Source organism: Tenrec ecaudatus, chromosome 10 (assembly GCF_050624435.1).
Source record: "Tenrec ecaudatus isolate mTenEca1 chromosome 10, mTenEca1.hap1, whole genome shotgun sequence".
Lineage (NCBI taxonomy): Eukaryota > Metazoa > Chordata > Mammalia > Afrosoricida > Tenrecidae > Tenrec > Tenrec ecaudatus.
Window position 1 is genome coordinate 39,003,864 of NC_134539.1, and position 17,903 is coordinate 39,021,766.

General features: G+C 43.1%; 1 protein-coding gene across 3 annotated transcripts in view; it reads left to right on the plus strand.

Annotated features, from left to right (window-relative positions):
- PLPPR1 (phospholipid phosphatase related 1) overlaps nucleotides 1–17,903 on the plus strand; it is a 266,808-nt gene that overhangs the window by 220,885 nt on the left and 28,020 nt on the right. For all 3 annotated transcript variants that reach the window (XM_075558992.1, XM_075558993.1, XM_075558994.1), the window contains one exon: nucleotides 7,226–7,358. In XM_075558992.1, the coding sequence (XP_075415107.1) occupies nucleotides 7,226–7,358 (133 nt within the window). The remainder of the gene's footprint in view (nucleotides 1–7,225; nucleotides 7,359–17,903) is intronic.

Sequence of the window (17,903 nt, forward strand, 5' to 3'; positions counted from 1 at the left end):
TATGCCTGATACAATTGATGTATGGGTTGTTATAAGAGTTGTCAGAGCCCCCAATTAAATGATCTTTCAATTTTAAAACAAATCATGATAGTCATTGTACAACACACTGATCATAATAAATGTCCCTAAAATGTACTAATGACATAAGTGGCAAATGTTTTACTCTATACATTTTATCACATTTAAAAATCCCTAAATTTTTGTGTTTATATAATTGACAACTTACAAAATCTGCTGTGAAATACTTGTGAAGAAGTACAGTCCAAAAGATAATACACCACACTGGCACATTGTATTTTTGGGGTTCTTTGTTCATTTATTTGCTTGCTATCCAATATTTTAAATATAACTCTTTCATAATAGAACCATTGTCCTTGTTACTTAAAGTGTTTTTACTATTATCCAAAGGTCAGTTTTCACTTGTGGTTGGAGAGGCATATCTGAGGGATGAGAAACACGCCGGTAGAATTCATTTGCAGCTCCTTTATTGCCAGATGCAGCATTTGGCCTTGAGCATTTCTCAGCAAAGCACGCTCTCATTTGCCAGGAGTGATGTGGCATCTGCTAGCCAAGCATCAGAAAGGCCATGATAGGCAGGGCAGCTGGGGCGGAGCACATGGGGAGTTGCATATGGCCCGGCAGCGCTTTGAGCAGAGTGGGAGATGGAGACAGAGTGGTTGGCAAAGATGCAGATGGAGGAGGATGGCCACTGCCCAAACCAGAGTCACAAATCTGCCATGATACACAAAGCAGCATCTAGTGGGGGCTTGAAAGTCTGCCAGAAGAGAGACTGCTTCTCTTCTCTGACTTCCCCACTCAAAGCATAAACAGACCCTAAGGGAGACCATGGGACACGGCATGTAAGGAAACAGCATCTATGGCTGGTCAGTAAATATTGGAAAAGGGACCCCCTGAGCCCACTGAGACCCAAGACCTAGACTAGCTTCATCAACAAACATTATCTTCATCAGAGTCTTACTCTACATCCAGTCATATGAATGAAAAAGCCATCCTCATGTTTGTCACTGGACTACTACTCACCACAATTGCGATCGCTGGAGCTGTTCTTCTGTCTGCAGGTGACGATTCAGTACAGAATGCCGCTGGTCTTCATGTTCCTTCAGGACTGTGCTTTTTGACGGCGTTTGCCGTTGCCACATTGACTCTCTGGGTGCTGGGTTGTGCTCTTGCTGGAGTTAGATTCAGCTTCTGTATCTCAGAATGCACTCCAGTCCAGGGTCCTCTGCTGATGGCAGGGCTGGGTATCATCGCTCTAACACAGGTACTTGGACTACTTTATAAGAAAGAGGCTCACCCTTGGTCTATTGAAGGGCAACATGAACTGGACACACTGTGACTGTGCACCCTGGCTTTGACTCGTGGTGGGGAGAAGAAAGCAAGAACAGTTACTGAGCTACATCGATGGCAGAAAATAAATCATTTGCCTCTACATGGTTGTTACAGTCAAGGTTTGCTTTTTAAAGAACTGTTTTTAGTTAATAAAAAAGTATATCTGTAAGAAAAAAGGAAGTATCTCCTTTCATTTTAATTAATAAATGACCTCCCCTCTCCCTCCCCCCCTTTCTTCCTTATGTAACCATTCATCTTCACTTAATAAGAAGGTGAATCCAAAAGTATTGCTACTAGGGTGTTAGCTCATATGCGCAGAGATTTATTCCAAACCAAACATATTTAAACACATCTCTGCTATTAGTGGGTGCTCACCCCCCCCCCCCCCGTTCTCTCGGTGTTATACTTGTCTTACTCTCACTGGGCACCTTTAAGAAAGAAAAGAAGGAAGGTCCAATCAAAACAGTGGTTTCAGGGGGATCTGCTGGGCCACTTAAAGTCAAGGGCGAGAGGTCAGCTCAGAGCAGTGGTTCTCCACCTTCCTGATGCGGTGACCCTTTCATACAGCGCCTCATGTGGTGACCCCCAACCATAAAATTATTTCCATTGCTACTTCATAACTGTTATTTTGTACTGTTATGAATCGTCCTGTAAATATCTGGTGTGTAGGATGTATTGTCATTGTTACAAATTGAACATAATTAAAGCATAGTGATTCATCACGAAAACAATATGTAATTATATGTTGTGAAATATTTATTTCTAATGACAAATAAATGAACTGTCTTAAAGCATGGGGTAGCATGAGTAGCAGTCTTCTCGCCGGGTACTCATATGGTGGCGCATCTATATGTGGGCGGACCTGCATAGGACAGCAGTGTCTTGGTTCCCAAGACCACTAGAAATATGTGTTTTCTGGTGGTCTTAGGCGACCCCTGTAAAAGGGTCATTCGACCCCCCAAAGGGGTCGCGACCCACAGGATGAGAATGCTGGCTCAGAGGTTTCTGGTAACAGTTTTGTGAGATTCCAAAGAAGTCATCTTTAGAGATTTTCTCAAAAGACACAGAACAATCGGGGGCAGCTGCTTAGGAAGAAATATTAAGAAAGTGGTGTCCGTGAGAGAGAGAGACCAGAAAAGGTGTTTGTGATATGTGTCCCGGCTCATTCTTTGAGGGTCACCAGGGCTGCCCTGAAAGAATTTCCCTGAGAAAGCTTACCCATCTGGCCCTGACCTTGAACCTTCAGGTTTCTTTTTGTCCCCCAAACCCAAAGACCATTTCAAAAGAATATGAGTTTCTTGAGGAAGCCAAAACTATTATTGTGGCGTGATGTAAAGCGAGCGCACATCGTTCTTCAGGAAGGGTTGCACCTATGAAAACAGTAGCGTTAGGAGTGTGGAGGACATGTGGAGAGACAGCAGCTGTGCATCTTGGTATATCTGTTTAATGGAATGCTCTCTGGTTAGGTCAGCACTTTGGGTTTTATCCTTCTGTAGCTCGGCCATTGTGATTAACTGAATGGATGGACTTGTTCAGAGCCTTGCTATGGAACTTCTCTGTGTGTTCCTGATCTTATTTGTGAAGTGAACATTGTTGGCTGGCTACAACAACCCTTGTACTGCTCACCACTGTTGCCATGAGAGTCAAAGGACATTTTCTTGTGGATATGTTTGAGTCGCTGCCTCTTGCATGACCAGTTCTATTTGGTCTACTTTACCTTGGGTTGATTTTTAGTGTGTGTGTGTGTGTGTGTGTGTGTGTGTGTGTGTGTGTGTTTGCTTTTCATGAGGACAAGGTTGTGTGCAGATGTTCTTGTCTCTTTAAACCCTCGTATGTGACTATTAGTCTTTTAGAGTTTGCTCATCTCTTTTTCTACATAGGAAGAACATTTTCAACATCTGAAATGTCTAAATCAATGTTTACTTCGTGTCTTATAATTAGCTGCCACCATTTGCCACTCTCCACTCCAATTTTCTGCTTTGTTTTAAAGGATTTTATATGTGTTCATATTTCCCCCACACTGTCTGTGTCACTGCTTCAGCTCCAGTATTAGAACAGTGCCAAGCACAGAGTGCTGCCCCTCCATCCCCGCCCCAAACTGCTGACCCTAAATAACTTAGTCAGTTTTAACGCACAGAGATCCCATGTGCACAGTGTAGACCTGCCCCGTGGCTTTGTCACGCTGTGAACTCACAAAAGCGGATAACCAGGCTCATCTTCTGAGGCACCGCTGGGTGGGTCTGAACTCCCAACCTTTCAGTGAGTAGTTGAGTGATGAACCATTTGCCCCATCCAGGGACTTCCTTAAATGAGTAAATGTGTGGATTTCCTTTAAAAGAGAGAGCTCACATTGAACCATAGACACCCTGGTTTTCCTTTTTTTTCTTAAGCATGACATCAGTTATCTTATGTTTTCCAGTTGTTTTGGAAATATCCAAAAATGTTAATTTTCAGAGAAATTAAGGTTAGAAGGTTATATCCTTTAAGCATTGAATCTTTCTTTTTTTTTTTCAGTAAATACTAATTTGCCCTATTACGAACCAGATCCTGTCGTAGGCACTATAAAAAGAAGGACAGATATATAGTCATATTTCCCTCATAGCTATCACACTCAAATGGAAGAAAAGATACCCAGATAATAATTGCAATGAATTGGCTAGATAGCTGTCCGTGTGACGGGCTGGGAGAGTCACTGAGGACAGGGTCTCCCATTTGCTGGGGGAGTTGGCAAGGTTTGACTGAGGGCCGTGACATGTTCACTCAGTTTGGAAGAGACAGTATTTGCTTACCTTTAGTCTGCTTCATCAAACCTAACGGCCCTTATTAGTCTGAGGGGCTTAACTCATTCCGCATTGAACAGCTGCTGTATACCTTACACAGGGATAGGCCTGGGGACCAACTGTGAACAAAATGGGCAGGACATCCCACAGACAAAGAAGCCAAAGAGTAATAGTATATAGTTAGTTATGATAAAGCTAGAAACGAGAAACTCAAGGTAACAGAGTCAGGTATAAAAGGAATGCCAAAACTGGTCTAACATAGTCATGGGTGTCAGGGAAAGCTGCCTAAAGTAAACACGATTCCAACATTGTGGTAGCATGTTGGAATTTATCTCCATCTGTTAACGAAGATGAAGAACAATAGAGATATTAGGCAGATTAGACACTAAATGTCTGCAATTCTGACACACCATCTCTAGACAGCATCTGTCAGCACACCCCAGGCTGGCCCAATGTCTGCCTACTTGACCCTGGATTCTGCCTAATTACCACTCCACTTTGATTAAAGTGGCCCATTCCAAGCCAGGACTGAGCCACTGACCCACCTGCTGACCCTTGTACCTGGCCTCTGTCTTTGCATTTGTTGGTCAAGCTGATGGATTCCTCTGAGATTCAGATTACTTGGCACCGTGAAATTCTACCCAACGGCCCCATCACTGCAGGAGCTGGTGCAGTGCCCTCCAATGGGAAGGAAATAGCACTGCTCTTTAGAGTGTGGCCGAGCTCTAAGGTTTCCAAAGTGAAGACTGGATGCATGCACATACACAGATATGATCTATGTAATAAAACAACTTTAAACTGAAGACTAAGACATGTGAAAGTTGGACAAGTAAGGAAGATCGAAGAACAAGTGGTGCATGGGAATTACAGGGTTGGTGAAGCATTGGCCAAGAATATTGAAAGTACCATGTCTGAAGAACAAGCAAGTCTGTCTTGGAAGAAGGGGTCAGAATGTTCCCTGGAAGCCAGGATGGCAAGACTTCCTCTCACGCACCTAGGACATGGTATCAGAAGAGACCGGTCCCTGGAAAAGGACGTCATGCTTGGTAAAGTAGAAGGTCAGCGAGAAGTGAGGAAGGCCTCCAAGGAGAAGGATGAGCAGAGCGACTGCAACCATGGGCTGACGCGGACATGTGAGCATGCTCTCTCATGCATTGGGTCACGCTGAGCCTGCGCCAACTCGACAGCACCTAACAGCAGCAACAAGGATAACGAAAGACCGTAAACTGGTTCAGAGTAGAAGAAATACAAGGGGATACCCCCCTCAAAAAACAAACAGATTTTTTTTAATCAAAGCTACGTATTTTAATTAAAAAAACAAACAAACCTTATCACCTTCAAAGTACTCTCCATTACACTTACTACATTTGTCAAATCTGTGAATCCATTCTTGGAAACATTTTTCAAACTCATCTGTTTGGATGGCTGACAGCACCTCCCTCGTTTTCTTCTTCACCTCTTCTACTTCGCCAAATTGCTGTCCTTTCATGTCCCTCTGCATTCATGGAAACAAAAAGAAGTCACACAGAGCTAGGTCAGGCAAGTAAGCTGTGTGGGGTAAGAGAAGCAAGCTGTTTTCTGCCCCAAACTAGTGCACTGAGATGGCTGTGTAGCAAGTGCATTGTGTGGTGGCAAAAGCAGTCCCAATCTGCCACAAATCAGGCCTCTTTTGTCGCACACTGTAATGCAGTCTTTTCAGAACCTCTAAATAGAAAGCTTGATTAGCAGTCTGACCTGGTGGAATGAACTCCAAATGCAGTAGCAGTCAACATTTTCATCCGTTGGGAAGCTGATGGACATCCAAAACGAGGTTTGTCAATTGACATCTCACCTCTTTTGAAATGAGAAAAGCACTTGAACACTTGAGTTTCCCCCACAGCACTGTCCTTGTCAGCTGTGTTCAACATCAAAACAGTTTCCACAGCATTTTTCCTGAATAGGAACCAAAACTTCACAGCCACACACTGATCTCTTAAATTGACCACCACAAAAAACGAGGCTCAAGTGAAACCGTTTTTACAAAAAGGTTCACTGTGACCAGAAAGAACCGTCCCAGGTGACGCCACTGGGTGCACTAACTCAGAGTGAGTTGCTGGATGCTCCCCTAGTGGGGAAAATGCTTACTCTGAAAGCTCTGCCCAACGAACTTTTTTCTGGTCTTTTTATTTTTGGATGGGGATGGAGCGGGAGGGAACCTCCTCATATATCTGAAATAAGCACAGTTAATATATATTTTTACTATAGATAATATTGGGGGGGGGGGGTTGAGTGCCAATCAGTCAGTTCCAACCCATCTCAACCCTATGCACAACAGAATAGAACACTGCACCATCCTCCGCCTCTTTCACAATTGTACCTGTGCTACAGCCCATTGTTACAGCCACTATGCCAAGCCATCCCCTTGAGGGCCGATGTCTTTCTCGCTGCCCCTCTGCTTTACCAAGCATCCTGACCTTCTCCAGGGATTGGTCTCTCCTGACAGTATGTCAAAAGTATGGAAGACAAAGTCTCACTCTCCTGGCCTTCAAGGGGCCCCCTGGCTGTACTTCTTCCAAGACAGACCTGTTTGCCCTTTCAGCAGTCCATGGTATTTTCAGTAGTCTTCTCCAGCAGCACAGTGTAAATTCAATAAATAATACTGGTAGGTACAAATGTGTTTCTCTCTGAGGGGCATAGACATCCCCATTTCCTGACTCATCATTATACTGTATATACTTGAGTATAAGCCAAGGCACCAAATTTTACCACAAAAACTGCATGAAAAATGTGCTGAAAAACTTGACTTATACATGAGTATATATAGTAACTCACAGACTGAATTTTGAGACATCAATCCCTATATGAGCCTTACCATAATTCTGTTAGAATGTATTATTTATTATTTGACCTCAGAATTTAATATTACAGCCTGAAATCGGTATGAATGATCCGCTATTACTTTTTCTTTTGACGAGCTAAGTGTAAACTACTCTCTCACTGTGTTTCTTTTTAAAATAGTGTGGATCCTCAATAATGACATAAAACGAAGGGGGAAAGTTGGTCTCTTTTATCAAACAGTTCTTCACCTTGACACTTGTTAAACATTCTCTCCTCAGATTTTTATTGGGGAGCTATCCATGTATTTCATAAAGTCAACCAGAGAATCCCTGATTGCCCAGGAGAAAACAATTCTGACCGGAGAATGCTGTTACCTGAACCCTTTACTTCGAAGGATCATCAGGTTTATAGGTGAGTATAAGAATGTGCTGACGGGTCCTTGGTGTAGAGGTAACATTTACTAATGGTGAGCATCCTTCCTAAAATCAACTGAGCTACAGAAGCATCAATTTAAATGTTCTGGCTACTTTCAGGATTTCTCAGGAAGTTCCTAATCCCATAAACTGTCCAACCCATGTTTTGAAGTGCAGCAATATTTATTAAATGGTTTTATGAATAATTTCAACATTGATGTTTGTCTCCTATATAACAGTTACTTGAGATTTCCCCAGGCTTATATTTTAATAATGACTATGTCTTGCTGGATACCCATAGCCACGCAAGGTAAAGGGAGCACAACTGAGATTAATTTTGAAATAATCTATTTTGCTTTCTGACAAAGATTTCCTACCCAGTAATTTTGTTATGCAAGGAACTTGACAAATTGTGGGAAATCTAATCTTTAAAAGAAGGCTTTCATAAGGGATTTAGAAGCTGTTCTTCCTGGTTCAGTTAGGGCCGACTAAACAAACAGGACAGACTCAAATTTGAAAAGTGTGGGTGTACTGGAATGATAAATTGAATAGGAAAAATTATTGGTTGGTGCCTTGATAGAAATTTAAGCTCCCTCTTAGAAAACAAGGGTGGTGTGCATGTCACATAACAACTAAATCTCTGGACAGGTGGCCACCTTAGATGGTGGCTGACTGCATTACTTTGAATGTGTGTTATTCTCCAGAGTCTTGCTAGTAACCCAATCTCTTGCACCAGTCTCCCATTGCAGGGCTGGAATCTGGAAAAGTTCCCACCCCATTTGTCATTTCAGGTGTACCCATACTTTACAAATTTGGGGCTGTTCCAATTTTGTTGTGTTGGTCATGATTGAACTGGTTCAAAGGGGTTAGAAAACCTGCCTACCAGTGGTAGAAAACAATTAACTAGCTTCAGTGTTCATTATAAGGGCTATTGATTTCACTGGTATGGGGCAGCAAACTAACAGAGAAGTTGACGGTGCCAGGCCCAAGCTGAGCTATGTTGACCCCCTCCCCAGAAGAAGGCAATACAGAGGACAATACTGAAGATACAGCCAGGGGAGAGAGGCAGGTCTGCCCAGACCACACAGGAATGAACCAAGAGGGACAGAGACAGAGTGTGCACCTCATCATGGCCCACCAAGCCCCAGGTGGGCAGCATCCCTGCTCAGAGCAGCCAGTGTGCATAGAGAGGACCAAGGGTTGGCTCCACCACAAGACACAGCATTTTCTCACTGGCCCATAGCACTACAGGGGACAGCACTGGAGGAATTGTGCAGAAAGTGTACCTGGTCTGTCCCATGCACAGCGAGGTGAAACATGAAGAGAGTGCAACAGGGCAGCAAGGGGAGCAAAGTAACTAAGTCCCCAAGGAATCCTGAAAATAGACTTCTGACCCGGGGGACAGGGCTTAGCACCTCATCAGACTTGATCGGAAAACATACATAAAGGTCAGCAGACAGGCCTGGAACTATCTATTGATTGGTTGGTTGGTTGTTTTTCTCTTATTCTGTTTGTTTGCTTTATTTTTTTTCTTTTGCCCTATGGCTATCTATATAAGATAGACAGGATGAACAATGCCGAGGAGAAAACTACAGGGCCAATGGTTCGAGCGTAGGGGGGAGGGGGGAACCAACAAACTCAGAGATAAGGGAACAACAAGAGATCTGAAATTGATGGTGAGGAGGGCATATAATGCCAGGTGAGGCTTGATCAAGAGCAATGTTCCTGAGAGGAAATACTGAGAGTCGAATGGAGGCTGAGCATGACAGTGGGACAGGAGGAAGGTGAAAGGAAATAGAGGAAAGGAATAGGAAGCAAAAGCTATTTATAGAGCTATAGTTATAGGCATGAATATATAAACATATTAATTTATAACAAAAGGGATAGAGGCCAGTGTACATATATTTATATATATTAAGATAGCAGATGGACTTTAGATCTCTACTCAAGGGCTCCCTTAACACAAGAACACTTTGTTCTGATAACCTGACACTCTTTGAATCTCACTTTCCCAACATGGTCACTGAAGACAAAATGGATGCATAAGAAAATGTGGTGACGTGAGTGGATGGTGCCCAGGATCAGAAGATGTAGCGTCTGGGGTCTTAAAGGCTTGAAGTCAAACAAGCAGCCGTATAGCAGAGTAACAAATAAGCCCACATGGAAGAAGCACACCAGCCTTTGTGACCATAAGTTGTCAACGGGATCAGTCATCAAGTATCAAAGATTGAAAACAAACAACCACATTGATGCAAAAGAGCTGGGTTGGAGTAGAGATCCAAAGGCCATCTGTAGATAATTGGATATCCCCCTACAGAAGTGGTGTACGGAAGGGATGATTCAGCCAAGGGATGATTCAACCAAGGTGCAGTGTAGCACCGATGAATCACACATCATTCCTCTAGTTCCTGAATACTCTCCCCCCACCCCACTACCATGACCCAGTTCTACCTAACACATCTAGCTAGACCGGAGAACACACATTGGTACAAATAAGAGCTCTCAACACATAGAATTCAGGACAGATAAGCCCCTCAGGAAAACGAAGTGGGAGTAGCAGTATCATGAGGGTGGGGGGATGGTCAGGGAGGAGGGAAGGGGAGAAACAGGGAACCCATCACAAGGTTGGATAGATAACCCCCTTCCCCAAGGGGACGAATAACAGAAATGTGGATGAAGGGAGACAATGGACAGTGTGAGATATGAAATAACAATAACAATATATAATTGACCAAGGATACATGAGGGAGGGGAAAATGAGAAGCTTATACCAAGGACTCAAGTAGAAAATGTTTTTGAAATGATGATGGCAACATATGTACAAATATACTTGATACAATTGATGTATGGAATGTTACAAGAGCTGTAGAGCCCCGAATAAAATGATTTTAAAATAAATAAATAAGGGATATGGAAGGCATGTTCTATAGGGCTCCTTCTGAGACTTATAAAACCTCCTGGATGATAGAGATGAGAATGATAAATATAGGAATTAGCATGGGTATGGGTATAGGTAGGACTATAGAATGTAGAGCTTTCAGCACAGTTTCTACACAAGAAGCATTCAATGCATGATAACTGCTACAGGGTTCTTACGAGGATCCTGCAAAGACCACTAAAGTTATCTTTATTCAGGCAGCTGGAAATACTCCCAGTGTGAACATGGCAGGTACTAGACAAGTCATGATACCATTTAGAACATAGAGAATTGACAACTAGGAAACAGGGCCCGAACACAACATGCCCCCAAATCCCTTGGAAGTCCTTAATCCTACCCCGACCTCCATTTGGGCAAAGGGTTAAATTGCCTCAAATCATGAGCAGGTGAACACATCAGAATCAAATATGTAATTTTTGAAGTGGCAGGGTGAGAAGGCTAGTAAAATCTAGCTTTAAAAACATTCATTCTTAGGCATTTACTGATGGTATTTGCAGAATGGCCTATGGACGTTTGCAATAGGTTCATCAAATATACCCCAATCAACATGATGGCCGGTGTCTAGAACACTCATTCGTTTAGCTTTACATATTGTTTAAATAGTGCCTCTCAAAGATGCTCAAAATGTTATGCCATAGTGGCTAGATAACAAATGAAGGATAAAAAAGACTATATTGTACAGGACATAGAGCTCGACCCTTGGGATGCGTTGTTTGATTGCATTCTTCCCACATCCTGTGAAATAGGGTAGAGCCCTAATTGTACAGGTGAAGGACTTGATACGCTATGATGCTTGTGATTCCGTGCCTGTATGTACACACATGTACATAATTTGATTTTATGATCAACATCTGATTTCATTCCTGTCCAGAAACGTAAAGCATATTTTTCAAAGCAGGAGGTCATTCAATTATCATTCATGGAAGTACCTTAAGGGGTTTTCTTCTTTGGCAACGGTTAGCCACACTTACCCTGGGGACTAGGAATACTGAAGACATGATCTAGAGTCTCTTTCTGTAACTCCTAGGGTGATAAGAATGGTAACTATGGATAAGGTAATGAGCACACGTGCTATCCCTTCGGTATTCCATGGCGAGACTCGCCCCACTTACTTCAGCAGGGATGGTGCCCAAAGAATGGCTTGTAGACAGGCATGCTTGTGCTCACTAGCAGATACCATTTATGTTCTTTGTGCCGTGTAACATATGGGGGCTGTCAGAAGGCTCCCATCACCCAAGATGCTTCAGATTACCTAGTGTGGTTCTTGCAGTTCCCCTTGGAATCACTGCATTGAGCCAAGACGTGGTCCCAGGAAGACCTCTATTACTGTAAAGATTTGTCAGCCTGGGAAGTTTCCCACATTCCTAATCAATGACATATTAGTTCAGTTGGGTTGATCATAAGCTAGCAGAGAGCTGGATCTTGGGAACAGTCAGGGGTATTCAAATTAGGTCAAGCACAGTGTCATGAGGTGCTGCTTGTGGGGAGAGATGATAGGGTGGGGAGGGAGAAGGAACTACTTGCAGACCACGGAGAATTAGAGGAAACATCAGGGCAAGGGAATTGCCGGGTAAGGAAGTGCTTAGCTCTTTCTTTCCCTTTTGTTTTGTGGCCCCAGGATCCACCTGGATGCTCAAAAACCCAAGTTACTGCAAGCTTGTTCTTCCTCTGGTTTTCATACCCAGTATGCTACGGTTATTGTTGTTAGAGAGCATCAAGTTGACTTTGACCATGGTGACTCTCTGTGGCCAAGTAGAACTGCGCCATAGGGTTTTCTGGAAGCAGATTGCCAGTTCTCTTGTTTGGTCGGTTTCTCCTATCTTGAATAGTTGAGGGGGGTGGAGAATTCATTGTTATTGTTGTATGAGTTTTAAAAAATGGATGTGATTTTCCATCTAAGATACAAACACTAGTCTCTCCCCTTCTGGGGGAAAGAAAAGTGAAGAAAATCAAACACATGGAAACAATTAGTCCAAAGAACCAAGGTGATACATGAACTCCAGCCTCCACGACTTTGAGACCATGGATACCTCTGTTGATGGCTTTGAAAGGGATCACTATCTAATTTGAACAACACAATTACAAATAAACAAAATAAGTGGGAAATTAGAAACCATGCAAAATAACAAATAGAAATCCAGAAGGCTAATGGTATCATTTCATAAATATATAATCCACCATTTGTCTGTCAGCTTGTCATGGTGTGGTGGATTGCTTGTTGCTGTGATGCTGGAAGCTATGTCCCTGTATTTGAACTGCCAGCAGGGTCACCCAAAGCAAACAGGTTTCAGCGGAGCTTCCAGACTAAGAACAGACATGAAGACAGACTCGGCTCCCCACTTTAGAGGAAGGAGCCACTGAAAACCTTACGCACAGCTTGGAAGCATTTTCAAATACTGAAATCCTAAACAAAGGAAACGAAATGATGCCCGAGATATTGTCGGCAGATTGAAAGAGTACACAGAGTCGCTGTACCCAAGCCATGGTATTCTCCATTGAGCCATATGCATGTGAAGGTTGGATATTGAGTAAGGAAGACTATAGAAGAATCGATGCATTTTAATTGTGGTGCTGGAAAAGAATATTGAAAGTACTATCAACTGCTAAAAGGACAAGCCAATCTTTATTGGAAGAAGTAAGGCCAGGGTGCTCCTCAGAGGCAAGGATGGCAAGACTTCATCCAACATTCTTTGGCCATATTGTAAGCAGAGACTAGTCCCTGGAAAGGGCATCATGTTTGGTAAATGGGGGGACAGTGAAAAAGAAGCAAGTCCCCACAGAGATGGACCGTCACAGTAGCTGCCACACTGGATTCAGTCACAGGAGCAATTGTGAGGATGGCACAGGACAGGACAGTTTTCATTTTGTTGTGCATAGTGTCACTATGTGGCAGAACCAATTCAATGGTACCAACAACATCAACATCCAAACATCAAATTCCCCGCCATCAAGTTGATTCTGACTCGTAGAATCCCTATAAGACAAGGTAGAACTGTCTTTCTCCCATGGACCGGTTGGTGGTTTCAAACTGCTGACCACGTGGGTAACAGCGCAGTGCACAGCCACTATGCTACCAGTGTTTTGTAATAGCTATTTAATTCCTACTTTCCGCACCTAAAAGTCCTGGAGCGTCACAGGGTCAAGTCTTCCAGGGAGTCAGAGCTGAAGCTGGAGTCTTTGCTACCTACAGCCATGAACCCTTCAATGCGAACTTTCTGCTTCCCAATAAGGAGATTGAAAAGCTTGCTAAACACGGCAGTGGAAAATTTCCCATCTTATGCTCTTTTTAGAGATGAGGATGCTGAGGCCAAAGAGGTCAAGTACATTTTCCAAGAACAACAATCTTTTAGGCTACAGACGCTGAGCTGAGTAGTTGCTAGGGACCATTTGACCAGCAAAACCCAACACATTTGTTACCTGTCCATTTGCTGACTGATCTACGAAAGGCACCGAGAGAGGGGAAAGGATCGAATGTGGGAGGATTGGTGTCGGGGAGAATGTGACGGAGGGGTGGCAGTCAGGGAAAGGTAGCATTCTTTGAGGGTGAGGGGCAGCAGCTTCCATGTCTGTGTAGCTGTTGAGAGCCTTGGTATCAGAGTGTGAGAATCATGGAAAGCATGGACCCTCTCCTCTCCTGCATTCTCCTAAGAGACCCAGAGAGCAACGAAGCATCTCAGTTTCCTTTCAGTGGGTGGGCAGGGTTTCGTTGAATGACATGCTGTGTTAAGTCTAGGCCTCACGGAGCCCCAAGATGTATCTGTGTCCAATTACCTTGTGGGAGAAGACCGGGAAAGCTGGAGTCTCACGCTTTTGTTTAGGGGCATCTCTTCTTGGAGAAAGGAGAAGAATAAAAACCCTACTCAGTAAAAAAAAAAAAAAAGAAAGAAAGGGATCACTATCGGGGGTCCTGGATAGAGTGGGATAAAAATGTAGAACATCAAATAGACCAGACTTCTCAGTCTACCAGGAAAAAGATGAGGTTTTCTACTCCTGCAAAGAGGTACAGTCTCATAAATTCACAAGGCAGTTCTATCCTGTCTTGTAGGGCCTCTATGACTCACTGGCAATGGATTTGTGGTTTGGTACCAATCTAAGGGAGACTATGGTCCTTAGACCTCCTTCAAACCTGGAGCCTCACTCACTTCCGTTGCTCAGCTTTCAGCCAAACAGTAGTGGAACCTATAAGGTGACAGTAACAACCGAGAGATATACACTTTTTTAGAACAAACAACCATACAAAATCAAATGGGTAGTTTTGCCCAGGGATGAAGCTCAGGGGTGAGAAAGCAGGACAAATGGAAATAGTAAATATAAAGAGGAAATGGGAAGAGTGTGGTTAAATTTTAGAGATTGCCATCAATATCCTGAATCAAAATGTGTATGAATTATTGAATGGAAAATCAATTTATTCTGTAAACTTTCACCCTAATCACAATAAAAAGTTTTTTAAAATCGCCTGTCATCATGAATCTAGTTATTATGACCTTTTCATTTGGGATCACGTAGTGCCCCATTATCACTTCTAATAAAATTTTAATTAAATAGTAGGCAAGTCTTATGCCACTTAGGTCAGGTCCAAAGATTGGGTAGGCTGGGATAGAATATAAAGTGCTTTAGTAAACAGTTAATTCATGTAACACTAATTAATTGCCATAAATTAAGTGTGATCTAAATGAGGCATGAATAGTTTAAATTCTATTTCAAAGGTCACAGTGTTTTATGGTTGTAAGAACTGATACCTTGAGACAAGCTTAATGTCAGACTTTTCAAGAACTGGAAAATCCTTCTCCACTTGAAAGCCATCTAAATGGACTTTATCTGAAAAGAGACTTTATTTTATTCAACCACTTCATTTCACTTGCATTGTATATTTATAATTAAATTATAAGGACTGGTCGTATTCATTCAACCCTCAATGAAGGATTGACTGAGCATTTGCTACGTGCCTGAGCCCTGAGATACTGAAAGCAGGTAGCAAACAAATCAGAAGGGATTTTTGGCTCATTGGGTGGATTGTCTCCTGAGGAAAGCCAGGCGTCAAACAAAATATGCAAGTAAATCACAGTGGTTTAAGAGGATAAGTGCCAAGAGGAGGCAGACATAAGGAGAGGGATGGGGAGTTTGTGGGGCACAGAGAGGGAGTTTTAAGTGAAGGAAAGTTGTCATACACTAGGACTGACATCTAGACATGGCAATGACTTCGTAACAAGGTAGAGCAATCAGGACAAGGAAAAACCCTTACATTCGATTACCCGCTCTGGTAGGTGTGGTCCCCAGAGAAGGAGGCCAGCTCCATGTGTCGGTTCAAGAGGTCCAGCCCACCCAAGTTGTATAACAACAAGTCTCAGGGCCCTAGGCACTCGGCTTGGGTCTAAAGCAGGAGGCTGGTCTTTAAAAGAACATTTTTTTCAAAGCAAGGTAAATCCTATAAGCAAATGGAGATGTTTCTAGAACTCAGCAACAGGAACCAGAATAGAAGCTGAGATATATAGGTCAGAACCAGAAAGCCGGGATTGGTGTTAGGAAGAGGACAGAATCCTAGTTCCATGCTCCAAGAGCAATCAAACCACCCACTTTTGAGACTAACATGTTTGGTTGTTCCTACCAGGAATTTATTCCTTGGGTGAGGTTTGGGATAGAAGAGAAGAGGGAATCCTGAAGCTGGGAGCCATAGGTGGCCTAAAAGGCATAAGAATGCCATCCTCTGTGGTCTGAAACATCACAGATCCATCTGGACAAGATGTAAGCCCAGAGCTCTTGTCAGTCACCCTTCTTATCAAGAGGAAGGTCAATGTGATTCTAGTCGTCCTTCTCAAAGGACTCTCCATAGGAACGAGTCAAAGAAGATGAAGAAGGAGGAGGAAGAGGAGGAGGAGAAAAGGTAAGGTAAAGATGGAAAAGAAATCAATGCCTTCAAGGGTTCGTCATCGAGGCAACTGTGAGAGCTTCAAGAACAAAGAATTTAAGTCTAGTGACAAGAGCTCATCTGGAGAAAACAAAGGCAAGAAGAAGGGGGATTGAAGACCCAGAGGAAGAGGAACGAGCCGATACCCCTTTGGGGAGACGTGGGTGGGCGGCAGGGCAGCGCAGCCCCCCAGCCTCTGCTGGTTTCCAGATCTTGCAGGTGTGTCACCTGCAGAGACTGTTCAAGTGTGCAGCAGGAGCACATGCAGCCAGCCCTGTGCCTCTCCATGGGCGTGGGGGGGGGGGCTTTTTCTATCTTAATTGTGTATTTCTACTCCTAGAAAATCATTTAATAAAGGGAATTGACTTTGGTGGGGTAGAGAATATTTCTTTATTTTTATTGGGGTTCAGGTGGCTGGTTACAGAGCCAATTGGTTTTCCACTTAGCAGTTCGTACACATGCGGTGTCATGTCACTGATTGTAATCCCCTCAATGTTACAACACTCTTCCCATTACCCGACATCCTAGTTTCCATTCGCCCCTCTTACCTGCCCTCCCTGCTTTCTGAGCTTTAGTGTTTGCAGAAATGCTGCCCTTGGGGCTTCTTATGATTGATTGGTTGTTCTGAGGAGAAAATTCCTCACAGGTGGTATGGTTCACCTTGTGAGTCTGTCAGTTATTTGGCTGAAAGGTGTAGGTTTAATTTGGTTTGTAGGGAGGAAAGACTCCTCCTAGCACCGATGAGCGTAAGGCTTCATCCGTACCTGAGCAGCGCCTGGACCTAGGATAAAAATTTCAGCTCAGTGTTGCAAAATTTCAGGACCACATGCATGTTTGGGTCTTTGCTCAATTCCCCATTTCACCTTAACTAGTAAGTTGTGTTTGCACCCTGCTGTGTTTCAGCAGCCACCCTGACAAGTGATGAACACATTCTCCATCTAGATTATAAAATTACACTTATATTAGTGGTCCTTATCTGGAGATGATTTTGCCCCCTAAAGGACATTTGGTAAAATCTGGAGACATTGTTGGTTGTAACAATTTTGGGAAGAGGAAAGGTCGAAATTGGCACTTGGTGGGCAGAAGCCAGGGAGGTTTCTAGGCAGCCTGCAATGCCCAATGTAGCCCACCCCCAAAATGTTGACAGTGCCAAGATTGAGATATGCTGATTTAGTCATTTGAAGAACACCATACCATAAAAAACTATGTAAAATTGTTAGTGTTAGAAGTATAGGTTTCTTACCTCTATCCTCCATTTTCAAAATAATTTCATAACAAGTATATTTAATCAAAACCAAAAACCACACGCCCTGAAATCAAATCAAGTATGACTCATAGCAACCCTATAGGACAGAGCAGAATTTCCTCTTTGAGTTTCCAAGGCTGTAAATCTTTGGGGGAGCATAAAGCCTCATAGTTCTCCCTCAAAGCAGCGGATGGGTTTGAATTGAGGAAGCCTACTTCACTCAGTTATAGTAATTATTCTAAAATTATAAGAGCCATTGCTATCGAGTAATTCCAGCTCAGAGTAACACTATATAGGGTGCGTTGCTGCAAATCTTTATGGGAGCATATCAAATAAAAACAAACTGACTTCCATTGAGTTGATTCTGATTCATAACGACCCTATAGGACAGAGTAGATTTGCTCCTGTGGATTTCTGAGACTGGTAACTCTTTTCCGGAATAGAAAACCTCATC